This window comes from Phalacrocorax aristotelis, chromosome 3 (assembly GCF_949628215.1).
Source record: "Phalacrocorax aristotelis chromosome 3, bGulAri2.1, whole genome shotgun sequence".
NCBI lineage: Eukaryota > Metazoa > Chordata > Aves > Suliformes > Phalacrocoracidae > Phalacrocorax > Phalacrocorax aristotelis.
The window spans coordinates 89562807-89582820 of NC_134278.1; the positions used below are offsets into that span (position 1 = coordinate 89562807).

The following is a 20014-nucleotide window of genomic DNA, read 5'->3' on the forward strand; positions in this document are numbered from 1 at the left end:
CCTTAGGAAAAGGGAAGAACATATAGGCAAGGAGGAAAGGATGGAAAATTGGGAAATTTGTCACTAAATGAATTGTCTCCTAATCAACACAGAACAGTGCAGTGCAGTTTTTCTCCCAACTAGAAACTCAGAAATGATACTACCCAGAGCAGGGAGAACAGGCTTGGGAGGAAAGAGGAGGGGCCAGGAAAGCAAGAGCAAATTGCTTTCAAGAAGTCATATAAGCTCAAATTACAAGAAGTTTTTCCTATGAACACAATTTTTGGTCACCATTTCATATAATTAAATGAAAGTCTTAACAGTTTCAGGCTCAACTATCAGTCAGCCTTACATTTTAGGAGAGGATACCATTTTCATTAACAAAACTCAGCTAAACACGGGCAGTTAAAAAGGGAAGGGAAAGCAAGAGAATTATCTTACTAGCAGGGAAATAAAGGCAATGTTGAAAAAACCTTATACAAGTGTAATTTTTGATTACAGTAGGGTGACATTATTAAGCATACGTACAATTAAAAAAGCTATTCCTGTGTCACTGCCAGGTAACCACTGATTCAACAACCAGCTGCTAGAAATCTAAGATCTTCTCTGCTAGATTCATTTCTTCTTGAAAGTATGTATTATGTCAATCAAAACTGAAAAAAATTCTTGTAGTAGCTTGGCTACACCCTAATAACTTTTTGCATGTCTTTCTGGCATATAAAAATGAGGGAAATAAGGAGGCAGAAGCAGACCAAGAAATGGTTTGGCAGGAAAATGTGCATTTCTGCCTCATTTGTTTCCCCAGAAATATCAGAATTACTGATGCCTCCTTTTCTGGCACTGATCAACAGAAGATATCATCTCATCTCCTTTAAGATATGAATAAAAAGACTCCAATTTAGATGTTATTAATCTCGCTCCCTTAAAGCTTTCCTCCTAGTGCTAAGTCAGATGCCTTAGAAGATGATAATTCTGACGTTCCTGAGGCACACCCACCACAAACCATTTGCCCCCGAACTCCTCAGTTTTCATTCCTCCCTATTGTTAAATAGTTTAACCATATAAAGACACTTCTGCTGCAGAAAGTAAAAAATGTAATTATTTTAAAGTCTTTCCTCCTCCACCAACAAGATCTGTCTTCCTTTGTAGCTCACAAAGTAAACTTACATACTCAAATTGGCCTCAAACCACGCCTCTGAAGATTTCTTCCAAAATAATATCTTTTATTAAAATGGCTTAAATAAGCCTACCAAATACTTCTTAAGACCTACACATGAGCTTCACAGTTTGAATCATAGACCAGTTATTCCACCTTTGCCAGAAGACCCCCAGTAGGCTGTAAGACATAAGACAGACCATGTGAGTGCCTCTCAGTTCCTGCCACCTGTTACAAAACTCAACTGCCTATTCAGATGTTTGTAATGATAGCAGTGAAATGATGATTTGGTAACAGAATCATTAGTTTTTTCTTCAGCTAAGAACCAACTTATTTAACACCCTCCCTGCTAAACAGTAAACAATTATTCAAGATAGTCTTCAGCGGGGTGGGGGGAGCAGGGGTGGGGGGAGCAGGGGTGGGTGTGGTGGTGTTCTATCGCAAAAGATGTTTTGGTGGTTCTTGGCTTCAGTAATTTAGAAACTCTGTTAGATCAGCTTCAGCAGAAGAAAATGCGCCAGAAGCACCACTACTCGAGTCAAAACAACTGAATAGAGTCTAGCTGAGAAGATGGGTGCACTGCATAACATGGTTTGGGTAAGTCCTCTGGAATTGTGTCTTCTGTCCTACAACTACATAGTTCAAGAGCTGGATACGAACCAGAATGCAGACCATCCCAGGAAAACAGAATTTAGCTGTCCAAAACCAAGATTGTTTAGTAGCATCTATCTGTGCTATTTACCTTTTCCTAGAAAATACTCCTCATTGGAAAAACTTGCTAAGTCAACTCCGACAGAAATAGCATATCAACATCACTTCTAGCATTATGTAATGGACTCATCTTATGCTCTGCCTGACAGATTATTTTAGAACTGGCTATACGAAAACATCCAGAGCTACATTCTTTGACTCACTAGATGTTTGTTTTATCTTAAGCTACCTGCTATTCATACAATACATCCACCTCTCTCTTCACTATAAACTGTCAGCTCTCTGGTCCTGTGAGAACACAAAAGAAATGTTACTCTGGACTGTGAAAAAGAATTGTTCTATTCTAACAAAGGAAAGGTTGAAAGAAGATCTACTCTACTTCTTCTTTAAAAGTGAACTCTTAGTGTAATGTAATTACCACAGGGTAATGACAGTAAAAAGAATGGCAACTTTTTTTACTGTTTATCACCGGGTTAGTTTTAGCTTGGTTTTCAGACTACAAGGCACCTAAAATCAGGTGTCAGCAGAACCAGGATACTGAAACACCTACAGTGAAAACTCTCCTGCTGTTGTTACTTCCTACATGACCAAATGAACACCTTTACTGGTAGAGATGACACCCAGCATACTTTTTTTCCCCAGCATCTACACTTACACATTGCAATTGATCATACACAAACACCATTCAAGAAGTCACAAAGTAATAATCAACATGATTATAACAAAAGATGCCAGCAGGGAATGGAGGAAAAAAAAAAATCACAGTTATTCATACCTGAAAGCTAAGTTCATCACAGGTCACTAACACACTAGGCACCATGGTTAAATAACACTTTCTTTCCTTTTATGCAACATTAGCATACCTCATCAGGCAATTCTTTGAGAACAAAATTTTCACAACAGATCCAACTAATGGCAGTATGAGCACAATTGCTGTGTGGAAGATGGTCGCTGTTCATATATATATTCATAGCAATTAGCAGTACTGCAACCATGATGTTCTAATTATAACTTTTCTTCTGAAGTCTCAACTTCATTAATAACTTGTTCTCAAAATATGAGCCTTCTTTCCTCACAGTCCTAACATACTCCAAAACTGCGTGAAGGCATTCAGTAAGCACACTGATTTAGTCCCCAGTTGAAACCAAACCTTTATACATGTCAATATAATTCTCCAAATGCACATCTAAGACATGAAAGTGTACAGCAAAGACAGCCTAAGCATGGTGCATCAGTTTCTGCTACAACTTTATTTTTTAAATGAAAGACTGTGATCCCCTGCTTAAAAACAAAAGGAAACTGCTTTTTGGCTTCCAGGCCCTATGAGGTCTAATGTGAAATGTGATAAACAGCTGGGCTTACTCTTAAAGGGTTAAGAGCTATAAAGTTTAAACCACTTATATTTCTCCAGCTGTAAAACCAAATATTGCCAGAGTCTTCCTGCAGCCAGGGTACTGCATAATTTAGGCTAAAATAAATGTTTATTAAAAGAGGGCGTTGATTTCTTGGCAGCGGTGAAAAGCAGGAGACACCCCTAGTGTCGACGTAAAATACTACAGGACTCCATACTGTATCTCTGGGTTAATTTTACGGCAGTAAAAGGGAAATTTAAATCGTCATGATTTAAAAAACACAGCGATTCAAATACACGCACCTGGACATACCGCATACCTTCTTCCTGCAGTCTCAAAACCCACATGCCTATCATATTTGAAGTGTCAGCTTTCTTAACTCGGGCCAATTAAAGTATACATTATCTAGCCTGTCTCCCTGCCATGGGCTACGTGCATTATAGCTTTCCGGTCTGCACATGAACAGAAAAACGCTGCTGCACCAAGGGTGGGGGGAACCCTATCGAGATTGCAAAATAACCCCCACAAGACATCGCTACCAAAATGCCGGGCTTACTTAGGGCGCTGCTGATACATCTGGAAAACAGATGAAGCGGGGGAACACGAACCCACAGAGGGGAAAGGGGGGGGGAGGGCGTTTGGGGGCGGGGGATGCAGTGAGGGGGTGCCGGGAGTGAGGCTGGGGGTGGGGAGAAGGGGAAGGGCCGAACCCAATGAGCGCCCCCGGGACGGCGAAGGGAGTAGGCGGGGAGGCAGCGGGGCGCACGGGGGCGAGGCAGCGGCCGTGGGCGGCGGAGGGGAAGCGGGGGGGACGCGCCTGTCCCCGGGGAGAGGCGCGGGGTGGCCACAGCGGCGGCCCACATGGAGGGGAGGGAAGCCTAGCGAGGCGCTCGCCCGTGGGAGGACGTGGACAGCTCGGGGACGGGAGGCGGGGGAGACGGGTCAGAGGCAGGGCAGCAGCAGCGAGGCGGAGCGGTGGCCGGGCCGGGCCGGGCCCCGGGGCTGTCACGTCGCCTCGCCCCCCACCCCCGCGGCACGGCCAGGTCTGGAATATTCCGGCAGGGCGAGAGTGGGGGGCTCCGCGGGGAGGGGAAGCGAGGGAAGGTCCTCACCATGGCGGCGGGTAAGCGTCAGGCGTCTCCCCCGCAGATGAATCCACCGAGCCCCGGCCTCGCTGTTACGTGTTCGCCGCCGCTGCCGTCGACTCCGGTTGGGTCTCCCCTCACTGCAGCAGTGACTCGCGCTGACCCGCAACGGCGCACAGGGAACGAGCGAGGGAGGGGGCGCGAGCGGCGCTAACGCTCGGCAGCGGGGGCGGGGCCTCCCACATCCGGGCACCCTCCCGGAGGGGGCGGGGCGCGGCCGTGACGTCCGGCAGCGAGCCGGGGGAGGGAAGGGAGAGGAGGGGAGTACAAAATGGCGGCGGGAGGGGTTGTAGGTCGGTAGTTGTGGTTATTGTTATTCTGGTTGGCTCACTGGGAGCGGGATAGAAGGTTCTGTGAAGGCTAGGATGCGGGAGGCTCAGCTGAGGGGCTGCTCTGCTCCTAGGAGGTCCCTTTTACAAGGTTTTGGGTGCTGAGTGTTACCACAAGATAGGCTTGTGTCTGCTGCCTTAGTCCTCTGCCCAGGGAAAGGTTTTCTCAAGTGTTCTGAGGGTTGTCAGAACTGCTGAATGTTCCTGTGTCCTCATCCACCCTCAGCTTAGGCTGGTCCTTTTCAGCTGCTTCATAAGGTGCACTGCTGGAGCTCCGACTGCTTTTGCTTCTTTCTTTATTCTTTGTGTTACTTCTGTATATGCAAAGTGGAAAAAAAGCCAAAAACCTCTAGGCAGGAAGAAAGCTTGGTGCAGGCAGGCCTTTGGAAGCATGGCTCTGAGTGGTGCCTGCTCTTCTTATATTTGGGTTGGTTTACTTTTATACAGGTTTTTTTTTTTAATGTTACTTGCAAGAGGCTATCCAAGCTGGAAGGTACTCAGTACTTAAAGAGATTTTAGGATATTGTGTTTCAGTAGTGTTAACAATTACACAAAACTCAAGGATTTGTGCTGTAATGAGATAATTCTTGAAAGTGTTTACATGTATGTTTGTGGTTTCATGCCAGTAGTTAATACTTTGTACCTTGGATAGTTTGCAAAATAAAATGACTGATACACTTGGATGCAAACTAAGATGAAAGATGTAGCCTTAGTAACCCCTTTGAGGCAAGATTTAGGGCAATGCAACTGCTTACATAAGTAAGGCTGACCCTCAGGGAGTGATCTCTATATTGTGGTTTTAAGTAGGCCAGATGACACCTTTAAAAACCTCTGTGAAGGGTAAAGCAAGATAGTGAGTAAAGATGCGTTGATTTCACATTCCCTTTGCTGGTTTTGCCCTTCTTTCTGTGCTCGCTCAGCTGAATGTGTTTATTTTGGAGCACCATGACACAGCGCGTAACACTGACAAATGAAGTGGTGATGTGAAAATAATAATTACGTATAAAATATTGTTGTGTTAATACTGCCAAAAAGAAGATTCAGTACCACCACGTTGATGTTGTTTTTCAGGCATTTGCTATTTGGCTGACTATAGCTAGGTGGTTTGCCAAGGAAATGCAAATCAATCCTGCCAAGTTCAAGGTGAATGGCAACCTAATTTGTGGGCGAACAGGAAGACTAGATTATTACTTTAAAACCAGGTTAATTTTTTAGAGCTGTAGCCAAGCATGAGCTTTCCAGTCTAAAATGGTAATTTCCTCTCCCTTCAGCTTCTCCTGGAAAAGGAACTGCTTCATCGCTGTTGCCCTGTTTGTGGAAGTGTGAACTGCTCTAAGGCTAGCAAAGGCTAGCCATCTTAAGAGTTCCTGGAGGAACCTGGAATCTTGAAATCAAATGCTGATGTACAAATGCTAAGAGAAATGGGGAATCTCCTATATGGAAGCCTCGTCAGGAAACTAGGTAAAGGGTGACCATGAAGTTAAAGAACAGATTAGAAGGTCTCATCTAAAAGATTGAAGCAAAACATGGTGATAAATGGGCAGTTCTTAGAGATTGTTAATGGCTGACGAAGGGTCTGTTTGGAAACTGATATTCAGCATGCCTTTGTATCTGCAGGAATGGGTGAGGTTGACCAGGTAGGACGAGGAGTGGATTAGGGACAGTGCACAGAAAAATCTAGCAAAAATAAGTAAATTAAGAACATGGGGATGAGTGAAACTAAGTGGTGGTAATTTGCACCAGAAGAAAGCAAAACAAACACTAATGCATAACTGTAAACTTCAAGTTAATAGCAACTCAGCAAAAAGGCCGTGCTGGTAGGAACCTGGGCCTGGTCACAGTGAGGGGTTATATGTGCTAAAATGGTCTGATCCAGGGAAGGAATTTCCTTCCTTATTAACAGATACAGGACATCTCTTCTTTTTTTTGGGGGGGGGGGAGGGGGGGAGGTGTTAAAAAAAAAAATATTCTAGTTGCTCAGATGACTAGAAATAAAGCGTTCCTAGATTTCACTGAAAACTAGTATTCAAACTGGCTGGACTCTGGCCAAAAAATAATAACCTAAGATCTCCAAAAAGAAAAGAGATTCTGTTGTTAAACAGTCTTGCTGCTTACATCTCTGTCACTGCAGCCTTATTGAGCAGATGCAAATCTGGAGTAAAATCAGCTAAATTATGTTAAATAGGGCTAGAATTTCTATTGCATAATGTAATGGAACTAAAATTAACAGAAATGAGGAATACAATACCTTAACTGTTACCTTTTTAAGTTCCGAGTAAAGACAGCCAAGAACTTATGAAAATATAATTTTCATCTTGTATTGCAGTTATGTCACTGCTAGTAGTTTTGAACCTCTAGATGCAACACAAATATGAGCTAATTTGTTTTTAATTCCTTATCTGTTGTGCAAATGTGTCAAAGTTGCTTTTCTATCTGACTTCTAAAAGAAGTTAAAGATGGAAGATGGTGTTAGTGTGCAGATAAGAGCCTGTAGAAAACCATGACTTGCATTTAACTCTTTGCATTATATTATCTGTATTTCTGACTAGTGTTTTTGCAAATATTGATATTTGAATGTTTTTGGTTTTGTTTTTTTTAGAGTAAGTTTCAGACAGTGCTGTGTTTTGTCGGTTTCTGGTTTTAGTAAAGCTCCTCTGCAGTGTAATTACAACCATTCAAGCTAGAATAAATATATGTATCTCCATGTATTTGGAAGCTGTTCTAGCTACAGATAAATTACCAGGTATGTAAACTCTGTACTACTTTGGGTTCTTCAGTGTTATTAACAATAATGATGTGGTTTGCATAGTGCTTGACCTAATGTCTGGAAAACAATTTCTGTGTTCCTGCTTATGTGTCTGGACTCTAGCTGCACTTCTTTTCCTAGCATGCTTCTTTTAAAGTGCTAGTTGTGATGCCTTATCTAAGTTTTGAAGTTTATTGATATAGCATGTATCTTTGATCCCCCAATCATATCCTTCTTGGTCTTGCCTTGTGCTGGTCTTCACTTATGAGTAAGATATGTTTATATGTAGTTGGATGCAATTTGTGTGGAGCATTCCCCTCTCTGTTAACCCAGGGCGAGGGCTGCTACCTAATTAAATAATCTTCTGCCCTGATGCTTAACAGGCCGTAAGCAGCTTTTCCCAGCAAAGCAGGTAAACTCTTGGGACAGTGCAGTAAAGCTTGAAAATATATTATTTTTAAGCATATACGTGATCTTATGGGCTCTAGTAGCAGTTTATAAAAATAAATAAACTCTTATTATTTAATGCTCTAGAAGGAAAAAAGGAAAGCCACCTTTTATGAACTGCCTTTGAGGGAAAGTGCTTTCAGCTAAAGTGAGCAGGGGAAGCTGTATTTTATCAGCAAAAGAGGAAGCCTTTTTAGATAGAAATGAAAACTGTCCTTTCTCAGCATGTTTGACTTGCTTTATTAGTGCAGGTCCTGGACTCTATTGTCTGTAAAACCTATACACTGTATTTATTAATCTCATTTCATTTGTAATAACAGGTAGAATAATAAGCAAATCTAAAGATACTATAATGACTAGAACTGACAAATGGTTGGAAAGATAAAGTGCCTCTCATTGTATTGCTCTTACACCTACATCTGTCTTTTCAGTTGAAAGAAATCAAAGGGAGCCTGCCCTTATTTTCTTGCATATTTGTGAGAGCATGTATAAATTGCCAAGATTTGGGAGGAGGAGGAGATGTTACTTTTCAGATCCAGTAAGGCACAGCTGGAAAAATTAGTCAAATGAAATGGTTAGGGACACAGGGGAACACTGCTCTCTCTAACTAGAAAATGAAGAACAGGACTTTCCTTAAGACCAGAAGAAAGGTGCAGGCAACAGAAGCCTTGTGAAGCCATTGGTTGGTTAATAGGGTGATTTTTGGTTATCCGTTGGTTCATTTTGCCTCACTGCAGGATGCTGGATTTCAAAGTGCTACTGCAAGTGCAGATGTACAGTTGTCTCTAGCATATGTGCATTTACTGAAACAGTGGTTGTAAATGCTTCTGATCTGTGGATCTTCCTGCCCAAGGTGGTGTGAATTCAGTGTCCTGATAGTGGGATTATTTCTTCAGGTACCCTTTTCAGCTCTTGGTGGCAGTTAACAGCCCCCAAGGACTTTGAGCCACAGATTGAAAATCACTGCATGAAACTTTTTTTTTAACTGGGTTATATAAAGAGTGGTCTTCTGATTTCCTAGACTTACTGGCAGTTCTGGCTAGGATAAGCTGGGGACAAAAATGCTTTCTGTATCTTTGACCCTGTGCCTGTAATCATATCACTGTATCAGATAGCTCTCTGCAGAACAAATACATGGAAACAATTTGCAAGGATGATTGAGACTAAAAGGTTACACTTTTCTTGAGACTGCTGTTTGCATAATAATTTCATGTAGTGATCTTATTTGCCTAGCAGCTGATAAAATTTCTTCATCGCGTCCAGCTGTAGCTAGAGGGTTGGTATAATTGGCTGCTTTCTTCTGAAGACTTTTGTTTTGGGAAACTTTGATAAGAGCTGTGGGCTGACTACTCAAAGACCTTGCAATAACTGGAGGCAAGTGCTGCAAGCACGAGTACAGTGTTTGATTTTTTTTTTTCCACTGATGTGCTTACCTACCACCATTGTAAAGGCTTGTTGCTTTTGTTTAACCCTGCTACAGATATATGTGTGTCGGTCTGACTTGTGAAGTTCTTATCATCTTGCAGTAACTGATTAGGAGTAGAAATTGGCCTGCATGGGATATTAATGAGCTATTAATGTATATAACTTCAATCTTGTGGAAACAATCAAATTATTTTAAGGTGGTACCTGTTTTAATCGCTGGTCATGTGTTGGCTGACTTGTTCAGGTTTTGGCCAGTACAAATCCTGAAGGTGATGATTCAGCCAGCTAACTAGACCGGTAATTTAATAGTGAAACATCAAAGTCTGAACTGAAACAATGCCAAAAGGTCGTAATTTTTTCTTTATTTCTTTCTTGTGGCAGAGAGAAAACTGGGGAATTGCTTGATTGTTGATCCCCTAGCAGTTTGAGTTGGGGACAAATTTTGAATACCAAAGTAACCTGACTCTTTCAAAACTAAGAAAAATCAGATTATGTTGTCATGTGGAGTATCTTTTAGCATATCAGTATGTGTTGTGGGGAGTTTAATGTAGTGTGAACTTCTGTATCTATTAACCTTTTTTGTTGTCATGGAAGAGAAAAAATAATTGCATTAACAAATGCTGTCTGTGGTATGATATGGTAAATTGTATCCATCTTAGCTGTGCATTTTTCCATAACTCCTATTGCTGTGATCTTAGTGCTCATGTAATCTGTTTTTCACACAAATGACAGCACTGTAAATGAAAATGAAGTAGCTTGTTAGAACTTTCAAGGAAAACCTGATGCAGTATGATCACATGTATTCATGTAAATAAATGTTCAAGGCCACCTTAGCTGAGGAGACCGCACTGAGGTAAGCACCGTGCGTGTGTGATTCTCCGCTCTCTGCCTCTGTTCTATGTATGGGAGTTTGTTGATGACTGTGTGGTTTGTAATTTCAGTCTGAGAAATAGGAGGGAGTATTACCCCATATGCCATTTAGGTCTGTTTGCTACAGGATGTGACTTTTTTTTTTTTGCCACAGTAGTTCAGAAGTGCATTTAAGGAACTAATGTAGCGTTAATACAGAATACTACCTGTATTTTTGTAGCTGTGACAGGTTTTAGTACTTCAGACATGGTGAAACTGGTTTTGGTGATGCTCTTCTCGAGGTGCAAAACACCTAGTCTGTTATCTGTGCCTGTCTGTCAGTGTTCAGGTCATCATTGGATCCTGCCTTTTGCTCAATGTGGTAGTCTTCAGATACTCTGGATCTGCAGCACGGGACTAGAAAATCACCTCAGCTCTTTGGTGGTGGGTGAAGATTCAGTCCTGCTCTGCTGCTTTCAGTGGAAGAGTGAAGTTAATCTCAAGCTGCTGGATGAGGATTCTGTGTTTTGTTCCCCATAAAGCAGGTTCAGGTTCTGCATACGAAGTGTTTGAACATCCTAGGTTTTATCCTTTCAACCCTGATGCTGGAGGGGATTCTGCCATTGAATGCTTGGTCTTTACACTTTTAGTGTAGTACAGTCACCTAAGGAATTATGAAAAAAAAAGCTTATGAAATATGCTAAAATATGAAAAAGTAATGAAATAATGAAATGAAAGTAATGCAAGTAAATACCATGAAATTTTGGGTGACTTAGTCATACAATACTATTTTTCTTCCCTCTGTCAATAGGGAAGAATTCTGCTCTCTGGAAATTGTGTGTTTTATTTTAGCCTGCTTTGCACACTGGAAACAACTTCAGATGTTGTACTATAAAGCACCACCATTGGAATTTTACTACAGCCCAAACAATCTTACCACTGAATGATAACTCCTCAAACGTGCTGTCCCTAGTTTAAGCAGCGTACATCATAAAACGAGATACTCCAGGCTGTCCTCCATGTGAGGAGTTTTAAAAAACCTGCTCTTGAAAGCCTTGTCTGTGGCAGAAAGAATAAGAGCCATAGTGATTCTAATGCTTTTCAGCTGGTGAGGAGCTCAACAGAACATTTTATGTCTTGGGTGCATGTGTTTATGCATAAGTAACCAAATGGCGGTTTAAGAGAACAGTATCACACAAAAAAGAATAGTGCAGATTACTCATTATCAGGATAATGCTAATGAGATGAGACTATTTGTGTTGAAAAAAATCACACTATCATGAAAGAACTTCAACTCTATATCTCTTCCTATTCAGCTGAAGTTGTTACATGACCCTTTCTACAGACTTAGGGATAGCTGGTAAAATTGCAATGGAGAGTTTATGCACAGGTAGGTGAAGTACACAACTGTACTTCACAATGCCATGAGAGTTCTGTAATGCACGTAAGTCTTGGTAATTAAAAAAAATGGAAATTTGTTTAGTGTTACAGTAAGCATGTTATCTCTGAGTAATGCTGCAGCTGCAGGGTTTGAAACTGGACAAAGATTTACTGAGGTGTGTACAGTTTTGCTGGACCCACTATTCCCTAGGTAACAGCAGCCTATGGATGATACACTACTGCCATTCTGACAAACCTTCTTGGTGTAGTTGCAGTCAGTGTCTTCTTCCTGTTATAGCTCACACCAATTTTGGACTAGCATAAACAGCACAGTAGTGGCTTTTTGGTCAATGTAATTTGCAGTTTTCTGGCTGACTTGTGCTCACAGGAGTATCTTTCTACCTTCCTGTTGCTAACCAGCAGAGCTAAAAGTGTAAGACGTGTCTGGGAAATGTTTGTTGTGGCCCTCTTGCAAATAGAAACTGTTCTGAGAAACGCCCTCCTGGCATGGTGAAGCAGCATACTACTTACTGATTTTGGCATACATAGCAAAGAATAAATACAGGGCATCAATACTACCTAGCCCTGCTGGATATTAACTCTCCTGCTCTAGTGATATGTTGAGCAAGACCTCAGTAATAAGCAACTGAAAGCTTTCATTCATTTTGTGCCTGCATCCTGTAACCATACCCTGGGATGAAATGGATTAATTAGTACCTCAATACCAGGGAATACCTACCCAGTCTTCTGATCAAATACAGTGGCACTTACTACTGGATTTAGTTTAGGATTGGGGAAGAGAGAAGGACTGCTGTTAGGGAGGAGGAGCAGCACGTATATAATTCTCTTGGGAGTGATGAACCCCTTTCTCCCTCTGCTGACCAGGACAGTCTTGATTGATAGCGCGCCAGAGGTACCCACATGTGGTACAGTGAGAGAGTTTGTTCAGTGTGTATGAAGGCTTCCTCTTTTTCTCAGACACGTAAATGGAGATCTACCTTTCATGTTGAACAACCTGCAGCCCTTCTTGTGTGGGCTGTGAAGGTTTTTTTTAAGCACCACTGTTCTGAGTGCAATAGAGTTTATTTTAGATTAATTCTCCAGGGAAATAATTTCCAGTATAACCTGATTGTCAACACTCAAGAGTCTTTGGATATAGCCTATAATTGTTGCAGACCCTGGGAGTCAGAGCCTTTGAAATAGTTGTGTGGAGTAAGCAGTGTTTTAAAAGTAAAACAAACCAAAAAACTTCCCCCCATCTGAGCTGTGTTGCTTTCAGAGCCTCCCAGTTCCTGCAAAGTCAGAGTCACCCTGCAAATGGACTTTTAAAAGAGGAAATGCTACTACCTGATAAAGGCCGCTGTGAAGGTGCTAAAAAAGAGCAGAGAAAGTCTAAAGCCAGTGAAGCTTGTGGTACTAAGATGAAAAACGTCCCTCATTGAAGCAGTTAGAGCTGCAATCTTCTAAAGCTCTTGGGATCTGTGGATAAAGCACTAGGTTCTTGGGAGTTCTTTAACTGAAGTAAAATACAACTTAAAAACTAAAAAAACCCAAACACCCACACCACCACCACCCCGCCAAACCTTGCAGTTCTGTAACTCTAGGTTTGGGAATATATCTTGATTGTACAGTGTTCAATTAAGTATCTGGTTTGTGTAATTGTTAAGGAAGAACTTGCCTCCCCAGTAGCAAGTCCTTTAGTTTATTGGTATTTTAGTAATATTCAGTGCACATTCTACTGCTGAAATTATTAATTTGTTAGTGAACATGTACATTTATCTTGTTCTGAACACGTGTGTGTTTATTCTGACTGAATGCTTACATCCGTAGATGCATGCTATAGAATAATGGAAGCTTAAAATACTCAGTTCTTGGCATCATAGCCAGTTTAAGCATTTTGCTCAAGGTTTCCATTCACGAGTAGCCAGCTTTGAGTCTCCTCCTGTGTATCTCATGACAGTTTGGGGATAGTTATATTTTGAGAAAGTTTGGGTTGCGGGTAACTCTGCAGATAACTTCCAGTTAAGAGATGAAAATAGTTTCCCAGGGATTGTCTGGCTCACTGAGCTATGAGATGGAGCTGGAAGCATCTTGAATCCCTGAGCAGACCAATGAAAGGCTTAGTTTATGCCCTGTTATTTCTGTTTTGCTTTATGGGATTACTGAGCACTTCGGTACTAGGTTTCCTGTAGAGCTGGGAGTGCCAGACCTTGATCAGGACCATGGTGATTCTTCGCCACAACTATTAACAGATCAATCACTTAACATCTGTGATGTGGATAAGTGTTAACCCTAAAGTCTAAGACAAGATTTCTAGTGTATGTGCTTTTCTGGATATCTCTTTGGGAAAACCTCTGCTAATACTCTGTTCACACCACTGATTTAAATAGAGGATTTTTACCACCAAATTTGTCACTCATTTGCTATGTGATCTTACACACCAGGTATCTCAGGTGGGCATGTAAACTTTAAGGCCCCTTTTGAAATGTCCTCTTTGAAAGGCAATAGCACTGTTAGATGGAGAACTCAGAAATTCTTATACAAATACATAGTGTATTTATGTGTGCATTGATATTTACATAGTATAATCCATAATTGCTTACAAAAAATGTACATGATATGTACAGCATACGATAAGTCCAACACTGGTTCTTTTATAGAGGAAAAAAAAAAAAAATCAGGATTCTTTTTGACTTATAAAAGTTTGTCATGGTTTTAGCTGGGATAGAGTTAATTTTCCTTCACTGTAGTTAATATAGTGCTGTGTTTTGGACTTAGTATGAAAATAATGTTGATAACACACTGATGTTTTAGTTGTTGCTACATAGTGCTTATACTAGTCAAGGACTTTTCTGGCTTCCCATGCTCTGCCAGGTACACAAGAAGCCTGGATGGGAGAAGGCACAGCTAAGAGAGGGGATCCAGACTGGCTAAAGGGATATTCCATATCATATGACGTCATGCCCAGTATAGTAACTGGGGGAGCTGGCCAGGGGATGCAGTGATCGCGGCTCGGGGACCGGCAGCATTGGTCGGTGGGTGGTGAGCAGTTCATTACTGGTATTTTTTCCTTTTTTTTTTTTTGGGAGGGTGCTTAATTTCTCTCTCTTGTTATTTTCCTTTTTATTATCATTTGTAGTAGCAGTATTATCATAATCATTATTATTTTCATTACTGTCATTACTATTACTGTTTTAATTATTAAACTGTTCTTATCTCAACCCACAAGTTTTCTTGCTTTTGCTCTTCCAATTCTCTCTCCATCCCACAGAGGTGGAGGGAGGGAGGGAGTGGCTGCATGGTGTTTAGTTGCTGACTGGGGCTAAAAGTTTCAAAGTGTAATATCAACAGTGTTAGATGAATGTTTTTATTATCTACAAAAATAATTGTAAGTGATAAATAAAATAGCTTATTAGTAACATTTCAGGTATTAAAAGAGAGAAAAATCTTAAAAGCTGCATATTTTCTTTGCTTTAGTACTACAGTCTAAATTCATGGTGAATCCAGTTTTTTAAGTAAAGGTACCCCACTAAACTCTTGATTGTTTCATGTCTAAATGAAAACAGGATCTGTAAGACTGTGTACAATGAAAGTTTGAAAACAACTCAAAATATTAAAGGTATTAATAAGAACATCCACCTTGAGATTGGTTAGCTGTACAATAAGCAATTTACCCAACGCTCAGCACAGCTGATAGCTCTAGTGCCTGGTCCCTTGCTGTGGATTATCTTGTAAACATAAATTAATGATTTATGAATTAATAGTAACACATGATTTCTAAGGTTAAAAGGGGATTGTTTGACCTATTATTTGGTTGCTGCCTTTTGTAATAACACACTGCTCCCTGCAGCTATAGCTAAATACTAAATTGAAACAAAGATCGCTTCTATAAATATGTAAATGTTTGTCACTTAAAAATCCTTTGATAGAAGATTCTAAAGCTGTAAAACTTGGTGTAAGAGAAGATCTAGTTTTGATTTGGATGGTCCCTGAAGAGGTGCTTGGATTCTAAGCTGAGTTTTTTCCCTTAAATACTTGCATTGTCTTCACTAATAAATTTGCATGAGAACTGGAGGAAGGCGTTTGGCCTATTCTTAGAGCAAGTCAAAATTACACTCTGCTTCTTTGTGAACAGCTGTACATCTTCCCATTTTCTCTTGTATATCAACAATGTGTGCAAGGCACAGAAGAAAGTCTTTGCCTTGAAGGAATTTGCAGCCTAAATGTAAAGGCTGCAATGTTATTCAGTGATATTGTTAGGGGTAAGATCTCACTGTTCTTTACCACTAGGTTATAGTGTGTGGACAGGTGCCAGGTGTGTGTATTGGCTCCTGCTGTGCTGCAGGAGGAGTATATGCTGTTTGTTTTATCCTTGGTACTGGAAGTTTCCCCCCAGATGATGTACTTGTATGAACCTGCATGTGGCTGCTTCCTAACTCAGTATTATCCCTCTTAACTTTAACAATTTATGTAGTTGAAGTTTTTCTATAGTTATTCCAATAATTCAGCTGGGGAATGAATGTGCATGTAGTTACGTTGGCAGACTGGGGAGAAGGAAGAAAAATTTCAGTGAAAGAAAAGAGCAGTGATAAGTGGCTGGGAATAGAAACCTCTTTAGTGGCCCACTGTTACCAAAGCACCACCTCCAACCACAGGTGTAGTTATTGACACCCATTGGGTGGATAAAACTGGATTTCATTATCGGACTTGAGACCGGGGCTGGATCTGGGTCAGGCTGAGAGTCAGAGGGAGCGTAGTGCATGTGGTCAGGGAAGATCTGGCAACAGATGGCATCATAGTGGAAAGAATGAGGAAGCTCATCAGCTGGCAATGTTTCTGCCACATTTTGCCAATTGTTTGTTTTTCTTCAGGGAGGAATTCAGTGTTTGGTTAACTTTTGTCATTAGTTTTTATAGTCATTGATCCTAGGAAATAATTTTTTCTACTCTGAATTTAGTGTTCCTTAAATTTAAAGCAATTTTAGATGCTAAAGAATATCACTAGTGATCACATTTTAGGACTGGATTTTTGTAATTAAAAAAATAAATTCCAATTTATAAGTAAATGTTGCAGCAAAGAGTTCCTCAAAACCCTAAGCAGAATGTTCATCTCTGTGGCAGATGGTTCTCCTGTAATTACTGATTCATAGTCTTTTGAAAAAGGAAATAAGCTACTCATTATGAGTTTATGAACTAAGCATTTCAAATAAGTTAACTTGTTTATATCAGCTTACTGCTTTTATAGTAAGCTTAGAGTTAGGAAATACTGCTTATATTTTACAAGTGGGGTGATTTAGTTTAATTATTGCATAGAAGAAAATGAGTATTTCTTAAGCTTTGTTAAACAATGAGATAGTTTTATTAATTCCTGTTTTTCTTAAGCAAAAACCTAAAATGTGTAAAACCAAGCACCCACTTAATCTCTAGAGAGTTTATCAGTTTAGTTTTCAGAAGAGGTGGGATTCTCACTAAGTTTTCATGTGCTTTTTTTAATTCTTGCCATAGGTTTAAATTCTCATTAACTTGCTAATGAATAATAGTCACCATTAAGCTTTAAAATTTTAATACTTCTTTTATATCTCTTTAGTTAAAAAAAAGTAGCTGTCTGTGAGAAGGGCAACTGCTTTCTTGAAGGGAGAATTTATCTAATTATATATAAACGTTTGTTCCATGCTCATCGCCATAGTAACTGAGACCTCAAGTCAATGTGCTTTGCTGAGCAGGGTTACAAACACTGTAGTGAGCCAGGGCCTGAACTCCTGCATGAAAGCAGTTTCATAGTTGAGGCACAGCTAGTCCCTGCTGCACTTTCTTGACCTCTCCCTGGTGCCACTGTTCGTATTGCTGTGGCTGCAAGCGTGATGGGATCAGGGAGCTAATGTGACTGAAAAATACCCTCCCCAAAAATTAGTGTACACCAAATTGTCCTTCTCATCTGTCTGACTGCATGATAGCATGAGCCCTGGTGAGGCACTGGGAAGGGACAAGAATGTGTGGTTGTGATAAAGTCTGGGGAGAGACAGCCACAAATTAAGCTGATAATGAAGTTGCTGCTGGAGCTACTTGTTTAGGGCCTGACTATGCCGTAGCTGAAATTGTTGAAAAACAGGTATTGGGCTGGGAGTTAAGCCAGTTGAAGTGACAAAATTATGTAACCTGTATTAATTTTGAAGTGGTTTTGTAACTTTAGCAGTATATTCCTGAGACAAGTATATCTACTGCCTATACTGAAGTGCTCTTTGAAAAAGGGAAGTGCTAAAAAGATGGAAACCCAGTATCTCTCCTCATACACTGGCATCTGAAAAGTGGCCACAGTATCTTATCAGAATGTTCACTTCAGGAGCTCTCTTACAATCAACTAACTGCATCTCTTTATTTTCAATTTAATGATTTAGTATTAATAATTAATTAATATGATATATAATATATATATTTTACATACTACAATATAATAATAAAATCGTTACAATTAATTGTGATTAATCTGTACCTAGACAGTTGCTTTCAGAGAAGCCTCAACTTTTTACTTCAGCTTTCTTTTTAACAGTAGCAAGGGTAGTAGCTAGCTATTTCTGTAGCCTATTTGTAAATAAATCTCAGACGTATTCCTTTTTCGGCTGCTCCCTCTGCCTTATAACACATTGCAACAGAATTGTGTTTTATAACCACAAAACTTTTCAGACTCGGCTGCTAAAACATATTTATCTTAAAAACTTCATGAGGGCTTTTACTTTTTATCTGCTACATTAACCAGGCCTTTATTTTGAGCCTTTAAAATTATGGTGCCATTTTATTTTCCGGTGCACTTCAGTTAATCACTTCATCATCCAAGGTCCTGATCCCATGGAGACTTCCATGCTTGTTTAACAGTGGATGTTTCAAGCAGTATCACTGATTTATTACTCTTTCTACTGTTACCTGATTTGAAGACAGTCAGGTACCGGGCCATCTACATTAATCCTGCAGTATTTCCAAAAAGATAAAAGTTTTGCAGGTGTAACACAGCACTATAGTTCATCATGCTAGCAAACTGCAGTGTGAAATGTGATCTTGTATAGCCATTTATAGTCTGAGTTTTTAAGAGCTGTAACTCTGCTTTTGGCTTGGTTAACTTCTGTGGCTGTTGTAGATTATGTTTGCAATCAAGTTGTTGCCAAACTTCCACTCATCGTTAAGGTCATGTTTACTACTGCACAACTGCATAGCGAAGAGTTGCAGTAAAAGCAAAATAAACTTTAAGACTCTTGACGAAGCGGCTTAGTGTCACTCTGATAGCAAGTGGATATTGGGCAGAAGCTTGAACTGACTGTAGACCAAAGCAGAATGTTGTTGGCAGCAGTTAAATTTTACTATTTCACTATCACTGATATGTCCTTGACCACAGCTCTAATAAAAACATCTTCTATGTGTTATGAGTACCATTTTAAAAAAGAACATAGATGTAAGAAAACTGGAGTCTGCAGTCTTCCATATGTGGTGTTAGTACTGTGCAAGGTTTTCATCTAGTAGCTGCATTGAATGATCTGGTAGCCTCCTAGAAGAACTGTGCACATTAAATTTCTGGCACTGCTGCTAAAGAGAGTGCTGTTGCTGGAACATCTGAGTTCCTGTTAGTCTTCCAGGAAGAGGGTACGAAGGCTAAATGTGGTCCTCCCAGATGAAGGTTAAGGTATGCTGGCAGTGAGCTACAGTGGAGCTTACATTATGGCTGTAACTGTTGTGGATTAGACATCCACACCCACACACCCCTTTTTGTTTTAAAATTTTGTAGATAGATACATTTTGCTGGTGTGAATGCCAGTAACTATTTGATCTTTTTAAAAAAAAAAACCCAAAACAAACAAAAACATCACCATGGCCAAGCGAAGGAGTATTACTGCCACTGACATTTTGAGAAGCCTTTTTTAGCTAGCTTTAAGGAACAAAGTGTAAGCAGTGATGGTCAGCTACAGTTGGCAAACAAAATTTTCCAAAATACTAAGTTCTCTATGTGAAAACAGGCTACAGAGGAGAAAGGTTTTTGTATTATCCTTGTGGGAGGGAAGATACATAAACCTAATTTTTGTTAAACACCAAAATCCTTAGAGGACCAATACCTTATTGTCCCACTTGTATAAAAAGCTTCAGCTGGAGGTCTCAACTTTTTAAAGACCAGACAAGCAAATATGGTGTACTAGTGCACAGGAAGGCAAACTTCTTTATTTCTGGTACTATGGACAATTTTTTTTCCCCAGTTTTCAGTTTCTGAAAAGTTGAGACAACTGGTGTTTTGGGGGGATGGTTGTGCTAGCTTTCTGGTGTGTTGCAAATACAGGTGCAAAAGTTCACATAACAGTATTATAATTGGAACAGTAATAGAGTTATGGCCTGACTCTACGGTTTGTGTACTCTCAAATCCCAGTGAACCTGATGGGGTCTGAAACCTTTTATCACAACTGGGCTCAGCCCTTTCTTCTACTGTCAATTACTTTTGCTGATCTAGTTTTTAGTATCATT

General features: G+C 40.2%; 2 protein-coding genes across 6 annotated transcripts in view; one reads left to right on the top strand and one right to left on the bottom strand.

The window, feature by feature from the left end:
• Positions 1-4549, bottom strand: part of PPP3R1 (protein phosphatase 3 regulatory subunit B, alpha) — a 40313-nt gene extending 35764 nt beyond the window's left edge. The window contains exon 1 of one of the 2 annotated variants that reach the window (XM_075088431.1): positions 4311-4549. Coding sequence is in view for 1 of the 2 variants with exons in the window: in XM_075088430.1 (XP_074944531.1) it covers positions 4311-4313 (3 nt within the window). In the remaining variant the exon portion in view is untranslated. The remainder of the gene's footprint in view (positions 1-4310) is intronic. The other variant, XM_075088430.1, reaches the window with a different exon arrangement.
• PLEK (pleckstrin) overlaps positions 4138-20014 on the top strand; it is a 69158-nt gene continuing 53281 nt past the window's right edge. Inside the window, exons 1-3 of one of the 4 annotated variants that reach the window (XM_075088428.1) lie at positions 4138-4241; positions 5944-6133; positions 7272-7415. The gene's annotated coding sequence lies outside the window, so the exon portion shown is untranslated. Of the gene's footprint in view, positions 4242-4577; positions 4637-5943; positions 6134-7271; positions 7416-20014 lie in introns of those variants that run through there. The other 3 variants (XM_075088426.1, XM_075088427.1, XM_075088429.1) reach the window with 3 other exon arrangements.